General features: G+C 39.9%; 1 protein-coding gene across 4 annotated transcripts in view; it reads left to right on the top strand.

The window, feature by feature from the left end:
• The window catches only part of LOC129476698 (neuroligin-4, X-linked-like), a 336,078-nt gene that overhangs the window by 306,823 nt on the left and 2,923 nt on the right, over window positions 1-26,332 (top strand). For all 4 annotated transcript variants that reach the window (XM_063635436.1, XM_055269581.2, XM_055269583.2 and 1 more), the window contains 2 exons: window positions 4,895-5,080; window positions 10,373-11,162. In XM_063635436.1, coding sequence (XP_063491506.1) covers window positions 4,895-5,080; window positions 10,373-11,162 — 976 coding nt within the window. The remainder of the gene's footprint in view (window positions 1-4,894; window positions 5,081-10,372; window positions 11,163-26,332) is intronic.

A 26,332-nucleotide genomic window follows, 5' to 3' on the forward strand; every position in this document is an offset into this window, starting at 1 on the left:
TCTGAGGCTCCCCATATCCTAGCTTCAGGAATAGCCCTTATTAGGCCTGCTAGTCTGAGGAGGGTTGATAAATTCCAGATCGTCCCCCTACCAACAGAGCTTCAGGTGAAAACTATGTTTTTCTGATAGGGGAGCCTGTTTGCCTAAAGAAGGAACAGAGTCCCACAATTTATACTAGAAATCATGTATAGGAGAAACTAGAAGATCACCAGGGACAGGGAGTGGTTTTTAGAAACAGGACCACCTTCAGAGAAGAGAGGCAGTAGGAAGGGTTGTCTTACAGGAATTAGGACCCAGAAGGCAAGGGTCAGTATAGATAGGATAGATGGGCAAGTCTCACTTGTGCAACATAACTTTGAGAGTTCTGCTCATGGCTGCGGGGTCAACCAACTTTTAGTTGGGACCCTGGAGCTGAATGACTTTCCTCTCTGTCAACCCTTGGCTCAGCCAAGAAATGCAGGAAAAGTGGAAGCTGGTTCCATGCAAACCAATGCTCCCAACTCTAAATCAGCAGTTGTTAGAGTGCCCTTTCCCAGAAAGCCTGACACCTGTGTCTTTAGTCCAGCAGCCACACTAGTTGCTTTTAACTGGTTGACAGGTGCCTGGTATTTAGTCCCCGAATTCTAAGGAAAAATAGGACCGAATAGCAAGTGAAAGGAGTCCAATGGGTCCAATTGGCTACATTTAGGTTCCTGCTGTTTGGTGCATTTTACAGAGTGCTGATTGGTGCACTTTACAATCTTCTTGCTAGCTACAGAGTGCTGATTGCTGTTTTTACAGAGCATTGATTGATGCATTTTACAATCCCCTTACTAACTACAGAGTGCTGATTAGTGCACTTTACAATCCTAGCTAAAGAGTTCTCAGAATTGGAAAAAACTACTTTAAAGTTCATATGGAACCAAAAAAGAGCCCTCATCACCAAGTCAATCCTAAGCCAAAAGAACAAAGCTGGAGGCATCACGCAACCTGACTTCAAACTATACTACAAGGCTACAGTAACCAAAACAGCATGGTACTGGTACCACAACAGAGACATAGATCAATGGAACAGAACAGAGCCCTCAGAAATAATGTCGCATATCTACAACTATCTGATCTTTGACAAACCTGACAAAAACAAGCAATGGGGAAAGGATTCCCTATTTAATAAATGGTGCTGGGAAAACTGGCTAGCCATATGTAGAAAGCTGAAACTCGATCCCTTCCTTACACTTTATACAAAAATTAATTCAAGATGGATTAAAGACTTACATGTTAGACCTAAAACCATAAAAACCCTAGAAGAAAGCCTAGGCAATACCATTCAGGACATAGGCATGGGCAAGGACTTCATGTCTAAAACACCAAAAGCAATGGTAACAAAAGCCAAAATTGACAAATGGAATCTAATTAAACTAAAGAGCTTCTGCACAGCAAAAGAAACTACCATCAGAGTGAAGAGGCAAACTACAGGATGGGAGAAAATTTTTGCAACCTACTCATCTGACAAAGGGCTAATATCCAGAATCTACAATGAACTCAAACAAATTTACAAGAAAAAAAAAAACAACCCCATCAAAAAGTGGGCGAAGGACATGAGCAGACACTTCTCAAAAGACTACATTTACGCAGCCAAAAACACATGAAAAGATGCTCATCCTCACTGGCCGTCATAGGCAAATCAAAACCACAATGAGATACCATCTCACCCCAGTTAGAATGGCCATCATTAAAAAGTCAGGAAACAACAGGTGCTGGAGAGGATCTGGAGAAATAGGAACACTTTTACACTGTTGGTGGGACTGTAAACTAGTTCAACCATTGTGGAAATCAGTGTGGCGATTCCTCAGGGATGTAGAACTAGAAATACCATCTGACTCAGCCATCCCACTACTGGGTATATACCCAAAGGACTATAAATCATGCTGCTATAAAGACACATGCACCCGTATGTTTGTTGCAGCACTATTCACAATAGCAAAGACTTGGAACCAACGCAAATGTCCAACAACAATAGACTGGATTAAGAAAATGTGGCACATATACACCATGGAATACTATGCAGCCATAAAAAATGATGAGTTCATGTCCTTTGTAGGGACATGGATGAAACTGGAAAACATCATTCTCAGTAAACTATCGCAAGGAGAAAAAACCAAACACCGCATGTTCTCACTCACAGGTGGGAATTGAACAATGAGAACTCATGGACACAGGAAGGGGAACATCACACTCTGGGTTGAGGGGGGAGGGACAGCATTAGGAGATAGACCTAATGCTAAATGATGAGTTAATGGGTGCAGCAAACCAACAAGGCACATGGATACATATGTAACAAACCTGCACATTGTGCACATGTACCCTAAAACCTAAAGTATAATAAAAAAGAAAAAAGAGTTCATATTGGTGTGTTTTACAATTCTCTTGTAAGATAGAAAAGTTCTCCAAGTCCCCACTTAACCCAGGATGTCCACCTAGCTTCACCTCTCAGATAATGGTCGGTAATAATTTAACTAAGCTAATATCTTAGCAGAATTCAGGCATCTCTCGTTTTTCTAACCTGCTGGTCTTTCATTAGTTTTACAAAGGTGGTTTAGTTTTAAGAAGGGCTATTATCATTTAAACTATAAGTCCAATTTCTCCCAAAGTTAGCTTCCCGTATGCTCAGCAATGATCATTGTAGTATGGTGGTGAAAGGCAAGATGGTGTTGGTTAGGTCAGATCTCTTTCACTGTCATAATTTTCTCACAGTTACATGTTTTGCAAAGGTGGTTTCAAGATGAAAGGACTATAGTCTTGTAAAGAGCGTAAAATTGTTTGATTCATTTTGTACCTGAAACAGGCACTCCCACTTGTTGATAGTTTAAATTTAAAAAGAAAATTAATAATCCCTGGATGTTGCAGTAAATGAAAATTACAATGCAGGAACTATGAAAATACCAGCTTCAAAACACCATATTCATTTGTTAAACTTCAGAGATGCAAGCATTGCCATTTCCCTTGGCCAGCTTACAGAATTTCTGGAGGAAATTCCAAACCTCAAAGATCAATCCATCCAGTAGGATGCTGTTTGAAGAACTAAGATTTCTGAAAGCAAGGGATATTCATTAGCCTGCAATTGGAAAGGTTACAACACTCTTGTTTTGTGAGGGAAGAAGGGATTGTGGTGGAAGAAAGGCCAGTGAATCATGGCATATTGAAAATCTTCGTGCACCTCTGCAGAAACAAAATAAGCCAATAGATAATTCTGCAGAATTGAGAAAGAGAGAACAGTGAGTTAAGAAAAGATGTGCTGAAGACAGAATCATTCTGTTAGAAAATTACTCATGCCTTAAAAATTAATTACCTCTCTCTTTAATAGGGGAAGAAAGCATTGTCCTGTGGTATTAGATGGCATCCACACTGGCATTATTCATCATTGTCATATGTAACCTGAATGAAAGAATTTTTTTCTCCGAGGCAAAGCCTGATGCTCTTTATGAACAAACCGTGTCAAAGATTTAATGATGGAGACAGATGTTCCAGAATATTTTTGGCATGAAGCACTAATTAATAATCACTAATTAAATTGTGGGGGGCTTGCATAATGTCTGAACATACCCACTAATCACAGCTAATCTCACATGAAGTTTCTCTGAACTTTAAAGAAATCACATTGGTAGGATGTGTCTTAAGTAAGACCAACCTTGCAGTTGCAATACTGCCTCTCTTTAAAGCTGCAGGCACTAGTGACTCCAGATTTATGCTTGGAATTTATTGTCATTGTAGGAAAAAAAAATCTTATGACTTTCTTTGAAGCCTGGCCATTTCCTCCTTTCCAGCTCAGAGCATTTTTCCAGTTGTTCACGAAACCTAATGGAAGAAAACTTGGTTAACTACTGTTATGCAGCCTCATGCTCTACTCTTTTTGTTTTAAAAGTAGAAGCCAACACTCAATCGCTCATTGGAATGCTGTCAACTTTGATTAGGAATATGGTTTGAAGGCGTTGGTTTGGATTTACGTTATTTTAGGGCTTAAAGTAGTCTGTCCTCATACAAACAAGCCCCTCCCTTATGTGACACTGTTGTTCATAAAAGGCATCAGACTTTGCTCGGGAGAAATGCTCAACTAAGGACGTGAAAATGGTAAACAACAACAACAACAAAAAGCCTTCCCCAAATACCCCCAAATATTTGTCCCTTACATACAATTTCTTGTTTTGAAGATCTATGTCATTAACTCATTTGAAGGGATATTTAGTACGTAATTTATTATAGGAGTCTGTTGTGTTTAAAAAAAATGTTCACTGAAATGGTACCTTGAACCTTGTAAAATTTACAATGACTTCTGGGATTGCTTCATGTTATTAATATTTTAGATTCATTTTGTCTTCTATTAGCCACATATATACCCAAAGATGACAAGGTATCATAATGTAATTATTTCTGCCACAAAAATTTTTCTCTAGTTTTTTCTCTAATTTCCTATAATTTCCACTAACACTCTAGATTCATTTTTCCTTCTACATTAGCCACATGTATACCCAAAGATGACCTGGTATTATAATGTGAATGTAAACAATAATCATTATTTGCATAATTATTTCTGCCAAAAAATTGTTCTCCAGTTTTTTCTCTAATTTCCTATAATTTCCACTAACATTTTAGATTTATTTTGCCTTCTACATTAGCCATATATACCTAAAGATGACATGGTATCATAATGTCAACCTAAACAATAACTGTTATCTATGTAATTATTTCTGCAACAAAAAATTTTCTCCAGTTTTTCCTCTAATCTGTGGGGGAGAGGGTTGTGGAGAGAGAGAATGAAGAAAGCAAGCTATGAGATAACTTTTCAAATGGCAGGGATGTGTAAGTATTTTTTTTTTTTTTTTTTTGACGAACAAAAATGTCCTGTGTTCTTCTGTAGGGTTTTTAAGTACCGGAGACCAGGCAGCAAAAGGCAACTATGGTCTCCTGGATCAGATTCAAGCACTGCGGTGGATTGAGGAGAATGTGGGAGCCTTTGGCGGGGACCCGAAGAGAGTGACCATCTTTGGCTCGGGGGCTGGGGCCTCCTGTGTCAGCCTGTTGACCCTGTCCCACTACTCAGAAGGTAATAATGGTGTCCCCAGGGTGGGTGGGCAAATGCTCTGAATCAAGAAATGAACAGTCAGAGTTCATAGCTGAGATTCATGTCCAGGTTGCCGGAAGTCACCATGGAAATTGCAACAGAAAATGCCCAAAAGACAAAATGAACCCACCTTCATATATTTTAACTCAGCTTTTTTTCCATTTGCTCTGTCACTCAGGCTGGAGTACAGTGGCATGATCAGAGCTCACTGCAGCGTCCAACTCTTGAGCTTAAGCCTTCTCCCATCTCAACCTGCTGAATACCTGGGACTAATGGTTAAATTTTAATTTTAATTTTTATAGAGAAGTGGTATTACTGTTTGCTTAGGCTGGTCTCAAACTCCTAGCCTCAAGTGATCCTCCTCCTTTGGTCTCTCTGACTGCTGAGATGACAGAATTGAGCCACTATGCTTGGTCGGCAATATCTCCTAATTTAAATGTGTGACAATTAGGTGTCAGTTACAATGATTGGGACAAAATAACTGCTTTAGAAAGGCAGACACTATTGTTTCTTCTGACATTCTCACTGTATTTGACCACTTGAAATTTTATTATCTTCTAGCTACAATTTGGTAAGAGTAATATGGAAGAGAGACAATACGTCAACAAGGAAGAGAAATAGTATGTCAATATTGTAGATTTATAGATTTTGTAATCAACTGGGCTTTCAGCCACATGTTTTTATAAAAGTCACTTCTCTACTTCACATTAATTCTTTAAATCTTCCAGAAACATTAGGAACATGGCTGGTGCCTTCATAGAGAAGTAGATTCTACCCATAGGAATAGTGTCTCTCTCCCTGACTCTGTCTCCCTCCCTCTCTCAGTCTTCCCCTTTCATTCTCCTCTTTTCCTCTCTCTTCCTGTCTCTCCCTCTCTAGGTCCTCTCACTTTCTCTCTGTCCCTCTCTGTGTTTTCCTCTGTCTCTTGACCTTCCTCTCTTCCCTCCTTCCACTGCCTCTCCTTGATCTCCCTCTCCCTCACACTATCCTCTCACCTCTTTCTCCCTTTCTCCCCTTCTCTCTTTGTCCCTCTTCCTCTCTCTCCCTTTCCGGTTCCCCAATCTCTTCCTCACTGTCTCTCTTCCTCTCTCACTTCACCCACTTCACACTCTGTCTCTCTCCCTTTATTTCTTTCTCTGTGTCTCCCTTTTTCTCCCTCTGTCTCTCTCTCTTTCTTCCTCTCCTGCAAATATGACTTTCAGCAAAGGACCACCTTACTGGTCAGTTCAGCAGGAGGCACTTGGAAGTGTCCACAGTTTGCTTTATATATCTCTCTCTCACACTCACTTTTAGGAAGAACCTCCTTGCTGGGCCAGTCAGCATGAGGTCCTCTACTTGTCCCCATGAGAGCTCCAAACCCTCCCTGGGGCCCTGCTAATAACTTGGAAAAAGCTGCTGTTGGCAAAACAGAGAAAGGGGAAACCGCAGAAACACATGCACATCATGTTACCTCAATCAGACATGCACTTGTACAAGGTAGTTAGCATAGGCAACCATACCCAACCAGATGTGCACTTGGACCTCTAAGAAGTAGTTACTCACGCTGCCTAAGTGGTGGTCAGCATAGACAGCCACACCCCTGAGCCCTGTCAGAGCACCTTAGGCTCACTCAATGCAATACCCTGCTGCTAATACATGAGGGAGGCTCTCTGCAGTATCAGATGAGACTTCAAAGTGGAGTTCACAGGAATTTGAGGCAATTGGTTCTGGAAGCCGGATCACAAATTCTTGGCTGTGGCCTAAAAGGAGAAAGCAGGAAAATCTGTAGAACAGATCCAGCCCTCTGTTACCTGGCCAGATACAAATGAATATTTATAATAGCCATCTCAGTCATCAACACAGCATTGTAATATGTTCTGTGTCATTGGTAGGCCTCAGAATGGCACCACAGTGACTGGACCGTTTACATCTGAAGTACTCAAAATCTTAATGGAATTTGTCTTTCTTTTTTTTTTTTTAGTGAAATGGAGTCTCACTCTGTCTCTCAGGCAGGAGTGCAGTGGCATGATCTTGGCTCATGTCAACCTCTCTCTCCCAGTTTTAAAGTGACTGTCCCGCCTCAGCTTCCCAAGTAGCTGGGCTTAAAATTGCCCATCACCATGCCCAGCTAATTTTTGTATTTTTAGTAGAGACAGTGTTTTACCATATTGGCCAGGCTGGTCTCAACCTTCCTGACCTGAAGTGATTTGCCCGCCTCAGCCTCTGGAATTGTTATTTATTAAAGTTATCAGCTGGGTAAGGTGGCTTATGCCTGTTATCCCAGCAGTTTGGGAAGCTGAGCGGGGAGTATGGCTTGAGCCCAGGAGTTTGAGAACAGCCTGGGCAACTTAGTGAGACCACATTTATACAAAAATAAATAAATAAAAACCAGCTGGAGCTGGTGGTGCATGCCTGTGGTCTCAGTTGCTTGGGAGGCTGAGGAGGGAGGATCACTTGAGCCAGGGAAGTCAAGGCTGCAGTGAGCTATGAAGGTGTCACTGCACTCCAACCTGGGTGGCAAAGAGAGACCCTGTCTAAACCTAAAGAAATGAAATTTAAAAATACCTTTCTTTAAAGTAACTGCAGGACTTTCTTCACTTCCTGCACCATTTGAACAAGTTTCTAGATCACTATGCTCCTCCGTGTCTGCTTTAGCAAGATAGGACAGATAAGGATTTCCTAAAATCCTCCAAACTCTGAATTTCTTGAGTTCGTAGTTCATAATGTTTTTCCCAGGAGACCAAATGACCTTTGACCTCAAACTAGTGCTAATAACAGGGAAGCGGAAAGGCTTATATTTGTAGTAACTTTATTTTAAAAACAGCAACAGTGAATAATCTCATGAACCATTTGGCATAGAGATTTCTATGGCATTTTTGAAAATACATAGATATTCACATTTCTCAGTTGATATGACTGTTGCAGACTTAGAAAGCAGTCAGTACCAACTTCAGGAGTAATGAAACACATATAAGCCACTCTAATTAGAGGAAAGTGTTGATTATTTAAGTCAACAGGTTGGAAGTTATTATTTGCTGCAAAAATACCTTTTTGTTGGTCACTTCTGCAAGGCAGTGCTTCTAAACAGCCCATCAGCATTATCACGAATTATGAAAAATGTGAGCTTGGCACTGTGGCTCCTGCCTATCATCCCATTACTTTGGGAGGCTGAGGTGTGAGGATTGCTTGAGTCCAGGAATTCAAGAACAGCCTGGGCAAGAAAGCAAAACCTCATCTCTACAAAATATTACAAAAATTAGCCAGGTGTGATGGTGCACACCTGTAGTCCCAGCTACTTGGGAGGTTGAGGTGGGAGGATCAGTTGGGCCTGGATGGCAGAGGCTGCAGCAAGCCAAGATGATGCCACTGCACTCCAGCCTGGGTAGCAGAGAGACACCCTGTCTGAAATAAAGATAAAAATACCCAAATTGTTGGCCTTAGCAATTCTAGTCTAATGAAGGCAAAGTACATGTGGAAAGAGATTGTTTTATGAAGGTATTCACCCCAGTATTATTATCATAGCAAAGAATGAAATGGAAAAGCTACAAGATCAAAAGGAGATAAAAGTTATTAGAAACTGTATGCATTAACTCAAAGAATAATAATTTACCTAAGATATTCAACAGTTGGAAAAACACAGTGTAGACAGGTATATAAATATTGGGCTCAGCTATTCAAAACAATGTTTGAATGGGAGAGAATGATGTAAGAAAGAATTATGTTAATTCCTAACATATTCATTATGCTAAGGTGAGTTGTGCTTTAATGTTTGACTTATGGGTGATTTTTTTCATTATCCAAGTTTTTTAGTGTCATCGGGAGTTATATTACTTCCCTAACATACAAATAACTGTTTTATATGTGTTACTTATATATGTGTGTGTGTGTGTAAATATATATATATATATTTACACACACACACACACACATGCTGCTACCTAGATTATTGCTAGTAGTTACAAGAAGGATAGGAAAGGAACATCTCAGAGCATTTTTTTCTAATTCTGAATGTTTTAACTAATGAAAGTATCCAACAGATTACATATTGACATTTATTTTCTTTTGGACATTTTAAAATAATCTTCAGAGCCATGTGCTCAAGTCAATACTTGCATATTTCTGACAGAAATGTTTCCAAGACGGTTTTGATGACTTAACGGTTAAAACCATATTGGTTTCATGTTGCCATCCTGTGTGTCATCTTTGTGCAATCCCTTTAGTCTTTAAAAATCACATATTCCTGATGACAATCATATTTTCCTCGTATTTGATTACTTCCATGACATTAAAAATTGACAGGACATCTGCACTTACAGCTGAATGTATTATTCTTTAGTGCCTGACTCAGGCTGGGATTTACAGAAATGGCAGGAAGTGATCATAAATGGAATGCTATGATTTTTATAGCCTGCCATCTCTTGTCCTGTTATGATTAAAAATACAGATTTTATACTTCTGGACATTCATGTAGTAGACTGAGCTGATGGGGAATTTTAAGCTACACAGAATTTTACTCCTAAAATTGCCCATGCTTTTTCAAGTTTCTCACCAAGTGGAGAATTTTTCCTATGTGGCAAAACAAACAAACAAACAACAAAAAACAAACAAACAAACAAAATCTCTGAGATACCGGTGGATATAGTTTTGAAGAAAATGACTTAAAAAATACTTGTTATTTGGGTACCCAGTTGAGGATTAGGCATAGCTAAGCTAATGCACTTACTTTAATTCCCAAACCCTAATACCTTCATTAGACTTGGTAGAAATGCATTCCTAAACTAGCACTCTGAAATTCATTCAACTGGATTTATTTTTTCCCATAATGAAGAGACACCTGGATTTGTGAGACAAGATAGGCTTTGACCTTTTACTAGTTTAAGGCCTGTTTTTTTGTTTGTTTATTTTCCCCCTTGGAAATGGAGAATGCAGTTGCTGTTGCAGTTTTTATATATGGCATCTGGAGGCAAAGAAGAAAAATGACCCTAAATTGTGTAAGAAAAAAAGAAATCACATGTATTTTACCAGTGCACAAAAAGCCTCAATGTGGTTTCACTTCCTTAAACTCTGTGTGCGTGCGTGTGTGTGTGTGTGTGTGTAGGATAACATTCCCTAAAATGAATGTTCAGGGGGAGGAAATCAAAATGAAAATGTGTAAAAGAGCCCTCTGACAGAGCTGAATGCTACTACATCCAGAAATTCAAATGCTTGCGAGACAGTCACAGCCTTCATTGCTCAGTAAAAGCTGTTTCTGTCCTGTGGGTTTTCATTTGCATGTCCACAATTTTGCACCTGCAGGTCTCTTCCAGAAGGCCATCATTCAGAGTGGCACCGCCCTGTCCAGCTGGGCAGTGAACTACCAGCCGGCGAAGTACACTCGGATATTGGCAGACAAGGTAGGCTGCAACATGCTGGACACTACGGACATGGTAGAATGCCTGCGGAACAAGAACTACAAGGAGCTCATCCAGCAGACCATCACCCCGGCCACCTACCACATAGCCTTCGGGCCGGTGATTGACGGCGACGTCATCCCAGACGACCCCCAGATCCTGATGGAACAAGGCGAGTTCCTCAACTACGATATCATGCTGGGCGTCAACCAAGGGGAAGGCCTGAAGTTCGTGGATGGCATCGTGGATAACGAGGATGGTGTGACGCCCAACGACTTTGACTTCTCGGTGTCCAACTTCGTGGAAAACCTTTACGGCTACCCTGAAGGGAAAGACACTTTGCGGGAGACTATCAAGTTCATGTACACAGACTGGGCCGATAAGGAAAACCCGGAGACGCGGCGGAAAACCCTGGTGGCTCTCTTTACTGACCATCAGTGGGTGGCCCCCGCCGTGGCCACCGCCGATCTGCACGCGCAGTACGGCTCCCCCACCTACTTCTATGCCTTCTATCATCACTGCCAAAGCGAAATGAAGCCCAGCTGGGCAGATTCGGCCCATGGCGATGAGGTCCCCTATGTCTTTGGCATCCCCATGATTGGTCCCACCGAGCTCTTCAGTTGTAATTTCTCCAAGAACGACGTCATGCTCAGTGCGGTGGTCATGACCTACTGGACGAACTTCGCCAAAACTGGGTACGTTCATCTTCGTGTTGGGGTATCACTGTCCTCTTCGCTTGTTTGGTTCCTCGGTATAAGTATTGCTTCTACCGGCATGTGCAGGAGCACACATGCATGCACACATATACACATACAGACACACGCTTACACACACAGCAATAACAGGCAGCTTCTCCCCCAGCATCCGTGAGAACTGATTTTCTTTATTACCAAAGTGTTTCAGGAGTAATACACTTTAGTGTCAAACCACATTTTTACTAGATTTCTAATTGCCCATTAGAAATTCTAGAGTTCCTACTTGCAGGTGCAGGACTTACACATATATAACCGTTCTGTTAACAGCTGATCAGTTTTGTTTTTGTTCTTACTGTTGCCCAGGCTGGTGTGCAGTGGTACAACATAGCATACTACAGCTTTGAACTCCTAGGCTCAAACCATTCTCCTGCTTCAGCCTCCTGAGTAGCTTGGATTACAGGTGACTGCCATGCCTGGCTAAGGTTAACTTTTTTATTTTTTTGTAGAGACATGTTCTCACTCTGTTGTCTAGGCTGGAGTGCAATGGTGCAAGTATAACTCACTGTGGCCTAGAACTCATGGATTTATTTGATCCTCACATCTCAGCATCTCAAGCAGCTGGGACTACACACATGCACCACCATGCCCTTGCATGGATTTTTGTAGAGACAGGGTTTCCTATGTTTCCCAAGCTGTTCTGAAACTCCTGTTCTCAACGGATCCTCTCTCCTCACCCTTCTGAATAGCTGGGACTACAGGTGAATGCCACCATACCCAGCTAATTTTAAAATTTATTTTGTTAGAAACAGGATTTTGCTGCATCACCTGAGCTACCACTTAGGGAATTGTTTAGATTGCCTGACCATATGAATACAAACAATTGTCATAATATTTATAGAGAAATATAAATAAATATTCCCTTTATATATTTAACATATATAGAAGAAAAAGAACTATTCCCATATGTATAATATATATAACATATATATTTGCATTTCTCTCTATATATACACATAAACACCAGTATATTTCTGTGTATATACATATACAAATACTAATATATACTATATATGCATATACAACATATATAATATAGAAATACAAACACAACTACAAATATATATACAATATATACAAGTACAAATTTATGTACATACACATATATATTTGTATTTCCTTTGCTGTATAAATAGAGAGAGCAAGCAAAGGAAAATATATGATATTTGTATTATATTGTTATATGGCATGCATATATAAACACATACACACACCTATGTCACAGGAAAGCTCATTTATTGGCCTAAATATAGTAGAAAATATAAAATATACAAAAAGCACACATACAACAGAGTCTGCCAATATTCTATTGAGTGGATTCTCTTCAAACCATGGGAGAAAAGAACCGAAAGCATCCTAAATAGCTCCAAATATTGTGGCATCTTTTAATTTTCTCCTGTCTAATAATGTAACTATGGAAATCAATGGAGTATCATTCTCTTCTACCTGTGTGTGCCACCATCATCCACCCTGAGTTTCTTTAAACTGAATGAAAGAGCAACATGTGCATGTCACCCAGGGAGGGTAAAATCTTCCCATGGGGGCTCTCAGACTGCAGTGGCCCTGCCATGCAAGAGCTGTGCACAGTAATTCTGAGAAGATCAGAGGACATTGTTTTTTTTTGTTTGTTTTTTTTTTTTTTTTTTTTTTTGGCATGTTAGCATGCTTTGGAAGTGGTAAATGTATCATCTGGATACCAACTTTCAAAAATCAGACTGTAGATTTGGTCTGAGAATGGCTACCAAGAGGAGAACAGAGGAGGGACCAACATTTGATGGAGATGCTTGTCTATCACTGAAAGGTTCTTTCCTGCATGAAGAAATGATTTAAATCAAATTAATAATTTTTTCTAAGTAAACTTTGTTTATTAGTTTGCTTGGGCTGCTGTTACCAGAGTGCCAAAATCTGTATGTCTATGCTAGGCAGAGTGGCTTATACCTGTAACTCCAGCACTTTGGGAGGCCAAGGCTGGAGGATTGCCTAAGGAGGTCAAGAGTTTAAGACCACTCTGGGCACCATAGTGAGAGTCTGTCTCTAAAAAACAAATGACAAATATTAACAGGGCATGGTAGCATATGCAAAAAGCTGAGAAGTCTCAGCTTCTCAGAAGGCTGAGGTGGGAGCACTGCAGTGAGCCATGTTTGCACTACTACACTCCAATCTGGGTGACATAGTGAAACCTGTCTTTAAAACAAACAAACCAAAAGCATGAAAAACTGTGTGTCATATGAAAACAGAATTTATTATTTTACAGCTTGTAAGTCCAGAACAAAGGTGTCAGCAACAAAGGTGCTCCCAGGGCCAAGTTCTCTCCAAAAGCGCTGGGGGAGTATTTCTTTGCTGCTTCCTAGCTGCTGATATTTGAGTATAATCTTTGGCATTCCTGAGTTGCAGGTGCACAACTCCACTCTGTGCCTTTGTCATCTTATGGCATCCCTGTGTTTCTCTGTCTCCATATGGCTGTCCTCATATACAAGCATCTCCAACGTGCATCAGAAGCTCACCTACTCCAGTATGACGTCCTCTTAATATAAATAATCATATCTGCAGTACCCTATTTCCAAATATGCTCACATACTGAGGTACTGGGGTTGGACTTCAGCATAACTTAATTTAGGAGGAGGCGGTATTCAATCTCTAATAACCTGTGAAGACCAGGCCACACCCTCTTTTGTGACAACATGAAGATAGGTGGTTTCTGCCCTTGCAAAGAATTCCTTTGTCTTGAAGCCTGAAGACTTCCAAGGAAGTTTCCCAAAAGGGCTGTACTCATTCAGTCTTCACTATATTGGCATCCAAACATATTACTGAGTTTATATGTAACACTGTGTTTACTTACTTCCATTAAAAACATATGCTTTTTCTTTTCCTCCCTATATGATTTGAAAATAAACTTTATATGATTATCTTAAGAGGAAGCCTAGAGTCAGACTTCATATATATATATTTTTTAATATTATACTTTAAGTTTTAGGGTACATGTGCATAACGTGCAGGTTTGTTCATATGTATACGTGTCACGTTGTTGTGCTGCACGCATTAACTTGTCATTTGACATTAGGTATATCTCCTAATGCTATTCCTCCCCCTCCCCCACCCAACAAAGAATGAAGTATGTGATGTTCCCCTTCCTGTGTCCATCTGTTCTCTTTGTTCAATTTCCACCTATGAGTGAGAACATGCAATGTTTGATTTTTTGTCCTTGTGATAGTTTGCTGAGAATGATGTTTTCCAGCTTCATCCATGTCCCTACAAAGGACATGAACTCATCATTTTTTATGGCTGCATATGGGCCACATTTTCTTAATCCAATCTATCATTGTTGGACATTTGGCTTGGTTCCAAGTCTGCTATTGTGTATAGTGCAGCAATAAAAATAGGTGTGCATGTGTCTTTATAGCAGCATGATTTATAGTCCTTTGGGTATATACCCAGTAATGGGATTGCTGGGTAAAATGGTATTTCTAGTTCTGGATCTTTGAGGAATCGCCACACTGATTTCCATATGGTTGAACTAGTTTACAATCCCAGCAACAATGTAGAAGTGTTCCTATTTCTCCACATCCTCTCCAGCACTTGTTGTTTCCTGACTTTTTAATGATCACCATTCTAACTGGTGTGAGATGGTATCTCATTGTGGTTTTGATTTGCATTTCTATGATGGCCAGTGATGATGAGCATTTTTTCATGTGTCTTTTGGCTGCATAAATGTCTTCTTTTGAGAAGTGTCTGCTCATATCCTTTGCCCATTTTTTGATGGGGTTGTTTGTTTTTTTCTTGTAAATTTGTTTGAGTTCATTGTAGATTCTGGATATTAGCCCTTTGTCAGATGAGCAGATTGCAAAATTTTTCTCCCATTCTGTAGGTTGCCTGTTCACCCTGATGGTGGTTCTTTTGCTGTGCAGAAGCTCTTTAGTTTAATTAAATCCCATTTGTCAATTTTGGCTTTTGTTGCCATTGCTTTTGGTGTTTTAGACATGAAGTCCTTGCCCATGCCTATGTCCTGAATGGTACTGCCTAGGTTTTCTCCTAAGGTTTTTATGATTCTAGGTCTAACATGTAAGTCTTTAATCCATCTTGAATTAATTTTTGTGTAAGGTGTAAGGAAGGGATCCAGTTTCAGCTTTCTACATATGGCTAGCCAGTTTTCCCAGCACCATTTATTAAATACGGAATTGTTCCCCATTTCTTGTTTTTGTCAGATTTGTCAAAGATCAGATGGTTGTAGATATGTGGCATTATTTCTGAGGGCTCTGTTCTGTTCCGTTGATCTACATCTCTGTTGTGGTACCAGTACCATGCTGTTTTGGTTACTGTAGCCTTGTAGTATAGTTTGAAGTCAGGTAGGGTGATGCCTCCAGCTTTGTTGTTTTGGCTTAGAATTGACTGGGAAATGCGGGCTCTTTTTTGATTCCATATAAACTTTAAAGTAGCTTTTTCGAATTCTGTGAAGAAAGTCATTGGTAGCTTGATGGGGATGGCATTGAATCTAAAAATTACCTTGGGAACTATGACCATTTTCACGATATTGATTCTTCCTACGTATGAGCATGTAATGTTCTTCCATTTGTTTGTATCCTCTTTCATTGCATTGAGCAGTGGTTTACAGTTCTCCTTGAAGAGGTCCTTCATGTCCTTTGTAAGTTGGATTCCTAGCTATTTTATTCTTTTTGAAGCAATTGTGAATGGGAGTTCACTCATTATTTGGCTCTGTGTTTGTCTCTTATTGGTGTATAAGAATGCTTGTGATTTTTGCTTATTGATTTTGTATCCCAACACTTTGCTGAAGTTGCCTATCAGCTTAAGGAGATTTTGGGCTGAGACAATCGGGTTTTCTAGATGTACAATCATGTCATCTGCAAACAGGGACAATTTGACTTCCTCTTTTCCTAATTGAATACCCTTTATTTCCTTCTCCTGCCTGATTGCCCTGGCCAGAACTTCCAACACTATGTTGAACAGGAGCGGTGAGAGAGGGCATCCCTGTCTTGTGCCAGTTTTCAAAGCGAATGCTTCCAGTTTTTGCCCATTCAGTATGCTATTGGCTGTGGGTTTGTCATAGATAGCTCTCATTATTTTGAGATATGACCGATCACTACCTAATTTATTGAGAGTTTTTAGCATGAAGGTTGTTTAATTTTGTCAAAGGCCTTTTCTGCATCATGATTATGTGGTTTTTGTCATCGATTCTGTTTTTATGCTGGGTTTCATTTTTTGATTTGTGTGTGATGAACCAGCCTTGCATCCCAGGGATGAAGCCCACTTGATCATGGTGTATAAGCTTTTTGATGTGCTGCTGGATTTGGTTTGCCAGTATTTTATTGAGGATTTTTGCATCAATGTTCATCAGGGATATTGGTCTAAAATTCTCTTTTTTGGTTGTGTCTCTGCCAGGCTTTGTTATCAGGATGCTGATGACCTCAAAACATGAGTTAGGGAGGATTCCCTCTTTTTCTATTGATTGGAATAGTTTCAGAAGAAATAGTACCAGCTCCTCCTCATACCTCTGGTAGAATTTGGCGGTGAATCCATCTGGTCCTGGACTTTTTTTGGTTGGTAAGCTATTAATTATTGCCTCAATTTCAGAGCCTGTTATTGGTCTATTCAGAGATTCAACTTCTTCCTGGTTTAGTCTTGAGAGGATATATGTGTAGAGGAATTTATCCATTTCTTCTAGATTTTCTAGTTTATTTGCATAGAGGTGATTATAGTATTCTCTGATGGTAGTTTGTATTTCTGTGACATTGATGGTGATATCCCCTTTATCATTTTTTATTGCATCTATTTGATTTTTCTCTCTTTTCTTTATTAGTCTTGCTAGTGGTCTATCAATTTTGTTGATCATTTCAAAAAACCAGCTCCTGGATTCATTGGTTTTTTGAAGGGTTTTTGTGTCCTTATTTCCTTCAGTTCTGCTGTAATCTTAGTCATTTCTTGCCTTTGGCTAGCTTTTGAATGTGTTTGCTCTTGCTTTCTAGTTCTTTTAATTGTGATGTTAGGGTGTCAATTTTAGATCTTTCCTGCTTTCTCTTATGGGCATTTAGTGCTATAAATTTCCCTCTACACACTGTTTTGAATGTGTCCCAGAGATTCTGGTATGTTGTGTCTTTGTTCTCGTTGGTTTCAAAGAACATTTTTATTTCTGCCTTAATTTCATTATGTACTCTGTAGTCATTCAGGAGCAGGCTGTTCAGTTTCCATGTAGTTGAATGGTTTTGAGTGAGTTTCTTAATCCTGAGTTCTAGTTTGATTGCACGGTGATCTGAGAGACAGTTTGTTATAATTTCTGTTCTTTTACTTTTGCTGAGGAGTGCTTTACTTCCCACTATGTGGTCAATTTTGGAATAAGTGTGGTGTGGTGCTGAAAAGGATGTATATTCTGTTGATTTGCATTGGAGAGTTCTGTAGATGTCTATTAGGTCTGCTTGGCGCAGAGTTGAGTTCAATTCCTGGATACCCTTTTTAACTTTCTGTCTTGTTGATCTGTCTAATGTTGACAGTGGAGTGTTAAAGTCTCCCATTATTATTGTCTGGGAGTCTAAGTATCTTTGTAGTCTCTAAGGACTTGCTTTATGAATCTGTGTGCTCCTGTATTGGGTGAATATATATTTAGAATAGTTAGCTCTTCTTGTTGAATTGCTCCCTTTACCATTACATAATGACCTTCTTTGTCTCTTTTGATCTTTGTTGGTTTAAAGTCTGTTTTATCAGAGACTAGGATTGCAACCTCTGCCTTTTTTTGTTTTTCATTTGCTTATTAGATCTTCCTCCATCCCTTTATTTTGAGCCTATGTGTGTCTGTGCACATGAGCTAGGTTTCCTGAATACCGCGCACTGATGGGTCTTGATTCTTTATCCAATTTGCCAGTCTGTGTCTTTTAATTGGAGCATTTAGTGCATTTACATTTAAGGTTAATATTGTTATGTGTGAATTTGATCCTGTCATTATTGATGTTAGCTAGTTATTTTGCTCATTAGTTGATGTAGTTTCTTCCTAGCCTGGATGGTCTTTACAATTTGGCATGTTTTTGTCATGGCTGTTACGGGTTGTTCCTTTCCATGTTTAGTGCTTCCTTCAGGAGCTCTTTTAGGGTAGGCCTGGTGGTGACAAAATCTCTCAGCGTTTGCTTGTCTGTAAAGGATTTTTTTCCTCATTCACTTATGAAGCTTAATTTGGCTGGATATGAAATTCTGCATTGAAAATTCTTTTCTGTAAGAATGTTGAATATTGGCCGCCACTATTTTCTGGCTTGTAGAGTTTCTGCTGAGAGATCAGCTGTTTGTCTGATGGGCTTCCCTTTGTGGGTAAGCCATCCTTTCTCTCTGGGTACCCTTAACCTTCTTTTCTTCATTTCAACTTTGGTGAATCTGATAATTATGTGTCTTGGAGTTGCTTTTCTCAAGGATTATCTTTGTGGCGTTCTCTGTATTTCCTGAATTTGAATATTGGCCTGCCTTGCTAGATTGGAGAAGTTCTCCTGGATAATATCCTGCAGAGTGTTTTCTAACTTGGTTCTATTCTCTCCATTACTTTCAGGTACACCAATCAGATGTAGATTTGGTCTTTTCACATAGTCGCATATTTCTTGGAGACTTTGTTCATTTCTTTGTATTCTTTTTTCTCTAAACTTCTCTTCTCAATTCATTTCATTCATTTGATGTTCCATCACTGATACCCTTTCTTCCAGTTGATCGAATCAGCTACTTAGGCTTGTGCATTTGTCACAAAGTTCTCATGCCTTTGTTTTCAGCTCCATCAGGTCTTTTAAGGACTTCTTTGCATTGGGTGCTCTCGTTAGCCATTCATATAATTTTTTTTCAAGGTTTTTAACTTCTTTACCATGGGTTTGACCTTCCTCCTTTAGCTCAGAGTAGTTTGATCATCTGAAGCCTTCTTCTCTCAACTCGTCAAAGTCATTCTCCATCCAGCTTTGTTCTGTTGCTGTTGATAAGCTGTGTTCCTATGGAGGAGAGGTGCTCTGATTTTTAGAGTTTCCAGTTTTTCTGCTCTGTTTTTTCCCCATCTTTGTGGTTTTATCTACCTTTGGTCTTTGATGATGGTGATGTACAGACGGGGTTTTGATGTGGATGTCCTTTCTGCTTGTTAGTTTTCCTTCTAACAGTCAGGACCCTCAGCTGCATGTCTGTTGGAGTTTGCTGGAGGTCCACTCCAGACACTGTTTGTCTGGGTATCAGCACAGAGGCTGCAGAACAGCGGATATTGTTGAACAGCAAATGTGCTGCCTGATTGTTCCTCTGGAAGTTTTGTCTCAGAGGAGTACCCAGCCATGCAGGGTGTCAGTCTGCTCCTATTGGGGGGTGTCTCCCAGTTAGGCTACTCAGGGGTCAGGGTACCACTTGGGGAGGCAGTCTGTCCATTCTCAGATCTCCAGCTGCATGCTGGGAGAACCACTACCCTCTTCAAAACTGTCAGACAGGGACATTTAAGTCTGCAGAGGTTTCTGCTGCCTTTTTTTTGGTTGTGCCCTGCCTCCAGGGGTGGAGTCTACAGACTCAGGCAGGCCTCTTTGAGCAGCAGTGAGCTCCACCCAGTTTGAGCTTCCTGGATGCTTTGTTTACCTACTCAAGCCTTGGCAATGGCAGGCGCCCCTCCTGCAGCCTGGCTGCCACCTTGCACTTTGATCTCAGACTGCTGTGCTAGCAATGAGTGAGGCTCTGTGGGTGTAGGACCCCCTAAGCCAGGTGTGGGGTATAATCTCCTGGTGTGCCATTTGCTAAGACCATTGGAGAAGTGCAGTTATTGGGGACCCTACCCCGATAGTCATGTAGGTTGTTTTCTATTTTCTTTAAGCGTTGGCCTACTTGAGAAATAAAGGGACAGAATACAAAAGAGAGAAATGTTAAAGCTGATCTTCTGGGGGAGACATCACATGTCAGTAGGTTCTGCAATGCCCCATAAGCTGCAAAAACCAGCAAGTTTTTATTAAAGATTTTCAAAAGAGGAGGGAGTGTGCAAATAGGTGTGGGTCACACACATAAAGTACTTTACAAGGTAATAGAATATCACAAGGCAAATGGAGGCAAGGCGAGATCACAGGACCACAGAACCAGGGTGAAATTAAAATTGTTAATGAAATTTCAGGCACCGCTGTCATTGACAACATCTTATCAGGAGACAGAGTTTTGAGAGCAATTGGTCTGACCAAAAATTTATTAGGCGGGAATTTCCTCTTCCTAATAAGCCTGGGAGTTCTATGGGAGACTGGGGTCTATTTCACCCCTACAGCCTCAACCATAAGAGACAGGCACACCTAGGGGGGCTGTTTATAGGCCTATACCTCCAGGCATGTATTCTCTTTCCCAGGGATGTTCCTTGCTGAGAAAAAGAATTCAGCAATATTTCTCCCATTTGCTTTTGAAAGAAGAGAAATATGGCTCTGTTCTGCCAGGCTCACTGGTGGTCAGAGTTTAAGGTTATCTCTCTTATTCCCTGAACAATTGCTGTTGTCCTTTCCTTTTTTCAAGGTGCCCAGATTTCATATTATTTAAACACATATGTTCTACAATTTGTGCAGTTAATGCAATTATCACCTGGTCCTGAGGTGACATACATCCTCATCAGCTGACAGGATTAAGAGATTAAAGACAGGCATAGGAAATCACAAGGGTATTGATTGGGGAAGTGGTAAGTGTCCATGAAATCTTTACAATTTATGTTTAGAGATTGCAGTAAAGACAGGCATAAGAAATTGTAAAAGTATTAATTTGGGGAACTAATAAATGTCCATGAAATCTAAAGAATCCATGTTCTTCTGCCATGGCTTCAGCCTGTCCCTCCATTTGGTGTCCCTGACTTCCTGCAACATGACGTATTAGGGTGGGAGTGACCCGATTTTCCAGGTGCTTTCTGTCAGCCTTTTCTTTGACTAGGCAAGGGAATTACTTGACCCCTTGCACTTTCCAGGTGAGGAAATGCCTCACCCTGCTTCGGCTCACACTTGGTGCGCTGCACCCACTGTCCTGCGCCCACTATCTGACACTCCCCAGTGACATGAACCCGTACCTCAGTTGGAAATGCAGAAATCACCCATCTTCTGCATCACTCATGCTGGGAGCTGTAGACTGGAGCTGTTCCTATTCGGCCATCTTGGCTCCACCCACCAGTCTTCATATATTTTATAGAACCATTAAAACTATAGTGAAATCTAAATAATGCTGTTAAATTCTCATTAACTCCTCCTGACTCCCAAAGGCTATGAGACTGAGGCTGGCTATGTCATTATTTTAAAAAAAAGAAAAAGAAAAAAAGATAGGAAAAGATAAAGGAAGTTAATTCGTTCTCTGAGGTGATTATTATCATTACTGGCATCAAATAGAGGCTTTTACCAAGATATCATGAAAGTCTGAAAGTGCCATAAGAATACCAGTGATCTCTCTGTTACTGAGTGCTTTTTAATGCCATGAATCTGTTTCTTAAAGTCACTTGGTTTAGAGCCTGTGATTTCCACCCTGCGTTTAGGGAGTACATTCACATTGCCATTCATGGTCTGTGTTGAGGATGCTTCTAGCTTTTGTGGAGGCCCTGACATCACTGGAAGAGATGAGGAAGGGAAAACCACTAGAACCATGAGAGCAGAGATTCTCTGATGCTACTCAAATCATAAGCTTCAAGTAGGGAGTTCACTGAGGTAATGAAAGCCTGAATGTCAGTCTGTCTGAAGCCTCTGTTTTTGTTTCTTCCATCCATAGGAAACATCCCTGAAATAACAGGCTGTATTAATGCAGTGAGTTCTTTTGTTTCATTGAAAATGTATTAGAATGACTCAAATGATTTGTCATGGAAGTTACTCAGAACTTACATGTCGTGTGAAATGCAAGATGTGGACTCAAATATAAATAGTTTTAAGTGATCACACTTCTTTGGCAGCCCCATAAGAGAAGGAAGTGAGGAATTTCACTGTTGCTAGTTATTTGTTTATTGTAAATTGGATGGTGGCCTGATCACTCCAGGGCAGAGAAGGATTCCCTGGTCATCAGGTGCAGAGAACAAACCAACCTGATACCTGTAAGGAGAAAACATAGGATGTATCTTATCTGTTGTCATGGTATGAGCTGGGAAGTTTAACACCATTCTACCAAGCACACACTCAGACAATGACTCACAGAAAAGGAGGGGATATTTCTGCATACTCTCACTGTTCCCTTCCAGCACTGGAGGTGACAGGAGGAAACAAGAATAGCTCTCAGCATGTCTGTCACTACACAGTGCTGTGGAGAGAGGATCACATTGTGCCAGGACATGCTTCACCACTCTCAGTGGTCATCATGTCATGTATTTTAGACCTGCAGGCACAGCACAGTCTCCTGATGGCAAATGTTTGTGAAGATGAAGTGGATGGTGTCTGGATGCTTCTTTACAGACATCTCAAAGCAGATGGTTCTGACCTTTACTATGAGTTAAAAAGTACATATAACTGATATGCATATACCTTTGGAATTTGGATGACCACAGAAAAATGATGTTGGAATGTGCATGTCAGGAAAATAAGGAAGGGAGGTTGAAGGGACTGAAGGAAGGAGAGTTGCGATGAAGGAAAGAAGGGAAGGAAGAAGGAAGAAGGAAGGAGGGAGGAAGGGTGGGAGGCAAAGAAGAGAGAGAGAGGAAGGTAGGGAAAGAAGGAAGGAAGAAGGAAGGGAGGGAATCAAGAAATGAGTAAAGGAAGGGAGGAAGGAAGAAAAGAAAGAGGGAAGAGGGAGAAGAGAAAGGAAAGATGTAAGAAGGGAAGGAAGGTGAAAGGAAGGAAGGGAGGAAGGAAGGAAGAAAAGAGGAAGCAAAGGAAAGAAAGAGTGAAAGAAAAGAGGGAAGAGAGGAAGGGAGGAGGAAGAAAGAATAGAGGAAGGAAGGAAAGAGAGATTAGGGAGACAGGCCAGGATAAAAATGGATGGAGACAAAAAAGGAAGGGAGAGAGGAAGGAAGAGAGGCAGAAAAAAATGGGAATGGAGGAGGAGAGGAAGAAAGGATTAAGGGAAGGGAGGGATGGGTAAGGGAAAGAAGGAAAACAGGGAAAGGGAGGATGAGAGAGAAAAGAGGGAAGGGAGCAGGGGAGGAAGGAAAGAAGGAGGGAGGGACGGTCAATTGGATCCTTGCTTACAAATCATGTCACCTGTACGTTTTCATGTTAGCATTAGGTAAGAGGGCCCTACCACATTAGAAAGGCAGATTCAGCAAGCACACAGAGTAGAAATGAGAACGAAGTTACTGCAGAAGCTCTAAATCATGAAAACCTTGATCAAGACAGGATGTTGAAATAAGTGAATGCCAGGGCCGCAAAAAATCCTTGCCATTTTTTAATTATTATTTTGATTAGAGAAGCAAGTGCCCTGGCCTGTGCCTGAGGGGGATTCTCCCCTGTAGCAAGGAAGTGTTTCAATATTAGTCCAGGTCAGGGGACTAAAATCGTGCTTGAAGAGAACTGAGTAAGCCCAAACATGCAAAGCCATTGTAAAAATAAGATAGATTAAAACCATTTTTGGAAATGAGAATCACCATCAAGCAAAACTTAAAACTAACTCTAAGGTTTGAAAACGGTTCTAGAGAATTAAACTTATTTTCCTTTAAAATTATTTGGAAAATAGGAGAAAAGGGGTTTGTCTAAGCTGATCAATAAAATTCAGGTGCCCATTGATCCAGGATTCTCTCATTTTGAGCTCTATGTGGAAAGAGATCAGCAAAAAGGAGTGAGGGAAACTTGGTCTTTTTTTTTTTTTTTCTTCTGAGACAGAGTCTTTCTGTATCACACAGGCTGGAGTGTGGTAGTGCGATCTCATGTGTTCTCAGCTCACTGCAACTTCCGCCTCTGGGTTCTAGCAATTCTCCTGTCTCAGCTTCCCAAGTAGCTGGGATTACAGGCTCCCATCAGTGTACTCAGCTAATTTTATTTTTAGTAGAAACAGGGTTTCACCATGTTGTCCCGGTCTCAAACTTCTGACCTCATGATCTGTGCACCTCAGCCTTTCCAAGTGCTGGGATTATAGGATCTAGCCACCATGCCTGGCCAAATCTTGGTCTCTTTAAAAGATATGACAAAGAGCAGTGCTTTAAAGTAATCAAACAATGCATTATAATATGTAATAGAAGAAGTTATGTGCTATTGGAAGTCAGAAATCGGAATAGAGTTTTCTCATGGAAAATCAGATCAACATATATTTTCATTTTTTATGTTGTTCCACTGAGTCTAAGGCCTGTACATCAGATTGATTTCTATCTTGTTTGCATCAGACACCATCACTGCTGTTGAATATTCTTTATTCTACTGATAATTTATATTCAACCATTGCTAAATCTGTTGAGGATAAAAGAATCCCAATGAAGTATTTAGCAGGGATTGGTTACAGAGAGTTGCAGCATAATTCTAGTCTTAAAGGTGACCTTTATTACCAAAAACGGATTTTAAGCTGAATGAATGAACATCCTCCCCTGGTATAGTGGAGGAGTCATCGAGTGCAAAATAAACTAGTTTGCTAACAATGTTTTGGGTATAAGGAAAACCTGTACTACTTAAAGGAACAGCTGAGAGTGTTCACAGATATTTTTAGAGGGATCATAATGCTATATCCATCTCTAGCTAAAGAAATGAACAAGACCTTAGAAATGCACTTGAGTCTCTGCTGCCAAGATTACATCTCAAAACAGGACAGGTGGAAATGGCTGTGTTAGGTGGTAGGGGATAAGGAGGAAGACATACATTGAGTCTATTACTAGAGAGACCAACTTGTGTTTCTATCTTCAGTCATTACAATCTTTAATTTTACTCACAGGAATTTAAACATTTCTTATGCTGAATAAAAACTAAAAAATAAAACACTGATATCACACATCTAGACCTCACTGTCTGCAGGGTTTGGTAAGGGAGAATGACATAGGCTGTCATAATCTCCACAAGTTTATCAGGGCTTAAGAATTCCAGCTATGCATCTCTGAGATCTTTAATAGACAGATTATATTAGGCAGCAGCTCACTCATCTGGATTTCTCAAATCCTCTCCTTTATTCTTCAAGAATAAATGTTTTTTATTTGTTTTTTAAAGAACAGAATAAATGTTTTTTCTTTACCTTTCAAATATACCCTGAATCCTTCAAAAATTGCCTAGTAGTCAACATGAATAGAATACTCCTTTTCCTAGATTCTCACTGCTTAATAGATGAGATAGTCACACATCTAATAGACCCAATTTAGAAAAATTGGATCCATGAAAAAAGGAGGAATCTTCACTTCCATTTGTTTCTTTAGAACACTAAAAGTTAATAACAAATATTAGTACGAAGTTTTTCCTAAAATATTTGTTCATTTATTTTTCTTTCAACACACATTAAGTAAAAATTTTATAATTATTTCAGAAGGCTTAAAGAAGTAAAAGAAAAGTGAGATGATAAAATGAATCCAGTATTTTTTCAAAGCTGTATCAAAATATATGCATACCAAATAAAAAGCAGTAGACTTTTCAAATATGTTGTTTATAAATAAATATGAGATCTCATGGTATTCGAACCTATGTGATTTTATAAACATATTTGTTCTCACCCTCTTAGTAAAGTGAAAGCACGGCAGTTAGTGTGCATTCCACTAAAAGGTAGAGGGCAACTTTCTTTTTCTTCTCTATTACATTATACATCTTATATCTATATCTATAGATATAGATATATGTATACATATATACTGCATATAGTATATGGTTAGTATACAGTATAAGCTGTGGTACATAGTATACTTATATATAGTATGTAATATACAGTATACTTTCATATACAGTATATCACTTCATCACTCCCTAGTCCCCCCTCCCTTGCAATATTGTATGTGTTCTAATTTTTGTATTGGAAGAGAGAGGATAATATTTCCTGAATTCTTACCATATGTCAGACATTTTGTCATTTTCTTTCAACCTTCATCACTTATCTCCAAGCCTGATATTCTCATTCTCTATATAGATGGGTAAGTTAAGGCCAACAGTGGCTGGAAAATTGGCTCAATAATTCACAGCTGTTAATGAGCCAGAGATTCAGAAATTTGAATACAGGGACATTATTTCTTTTACTACCACCACAGACTCAGATTGAGGGGAGAAAATCTTCCTTTAGCACATGTGGCATCT

Source organism: Symphalangus syndactylus, chromosome Y (genome assembly GCF_028878055.3).
Source record: "Symphalangus syndactylus isolate Jambi chromosome Y, NHGRI_mSymSyn1-v2.1_pri, whole genome shotgun sequence".
NCBI classification, from domain to species: Eukaryota; Metazoa; Chordata; class Mammalia; order Primates; family Hylobatidae; genus Symphalangus; species Symphalangus syndactylus.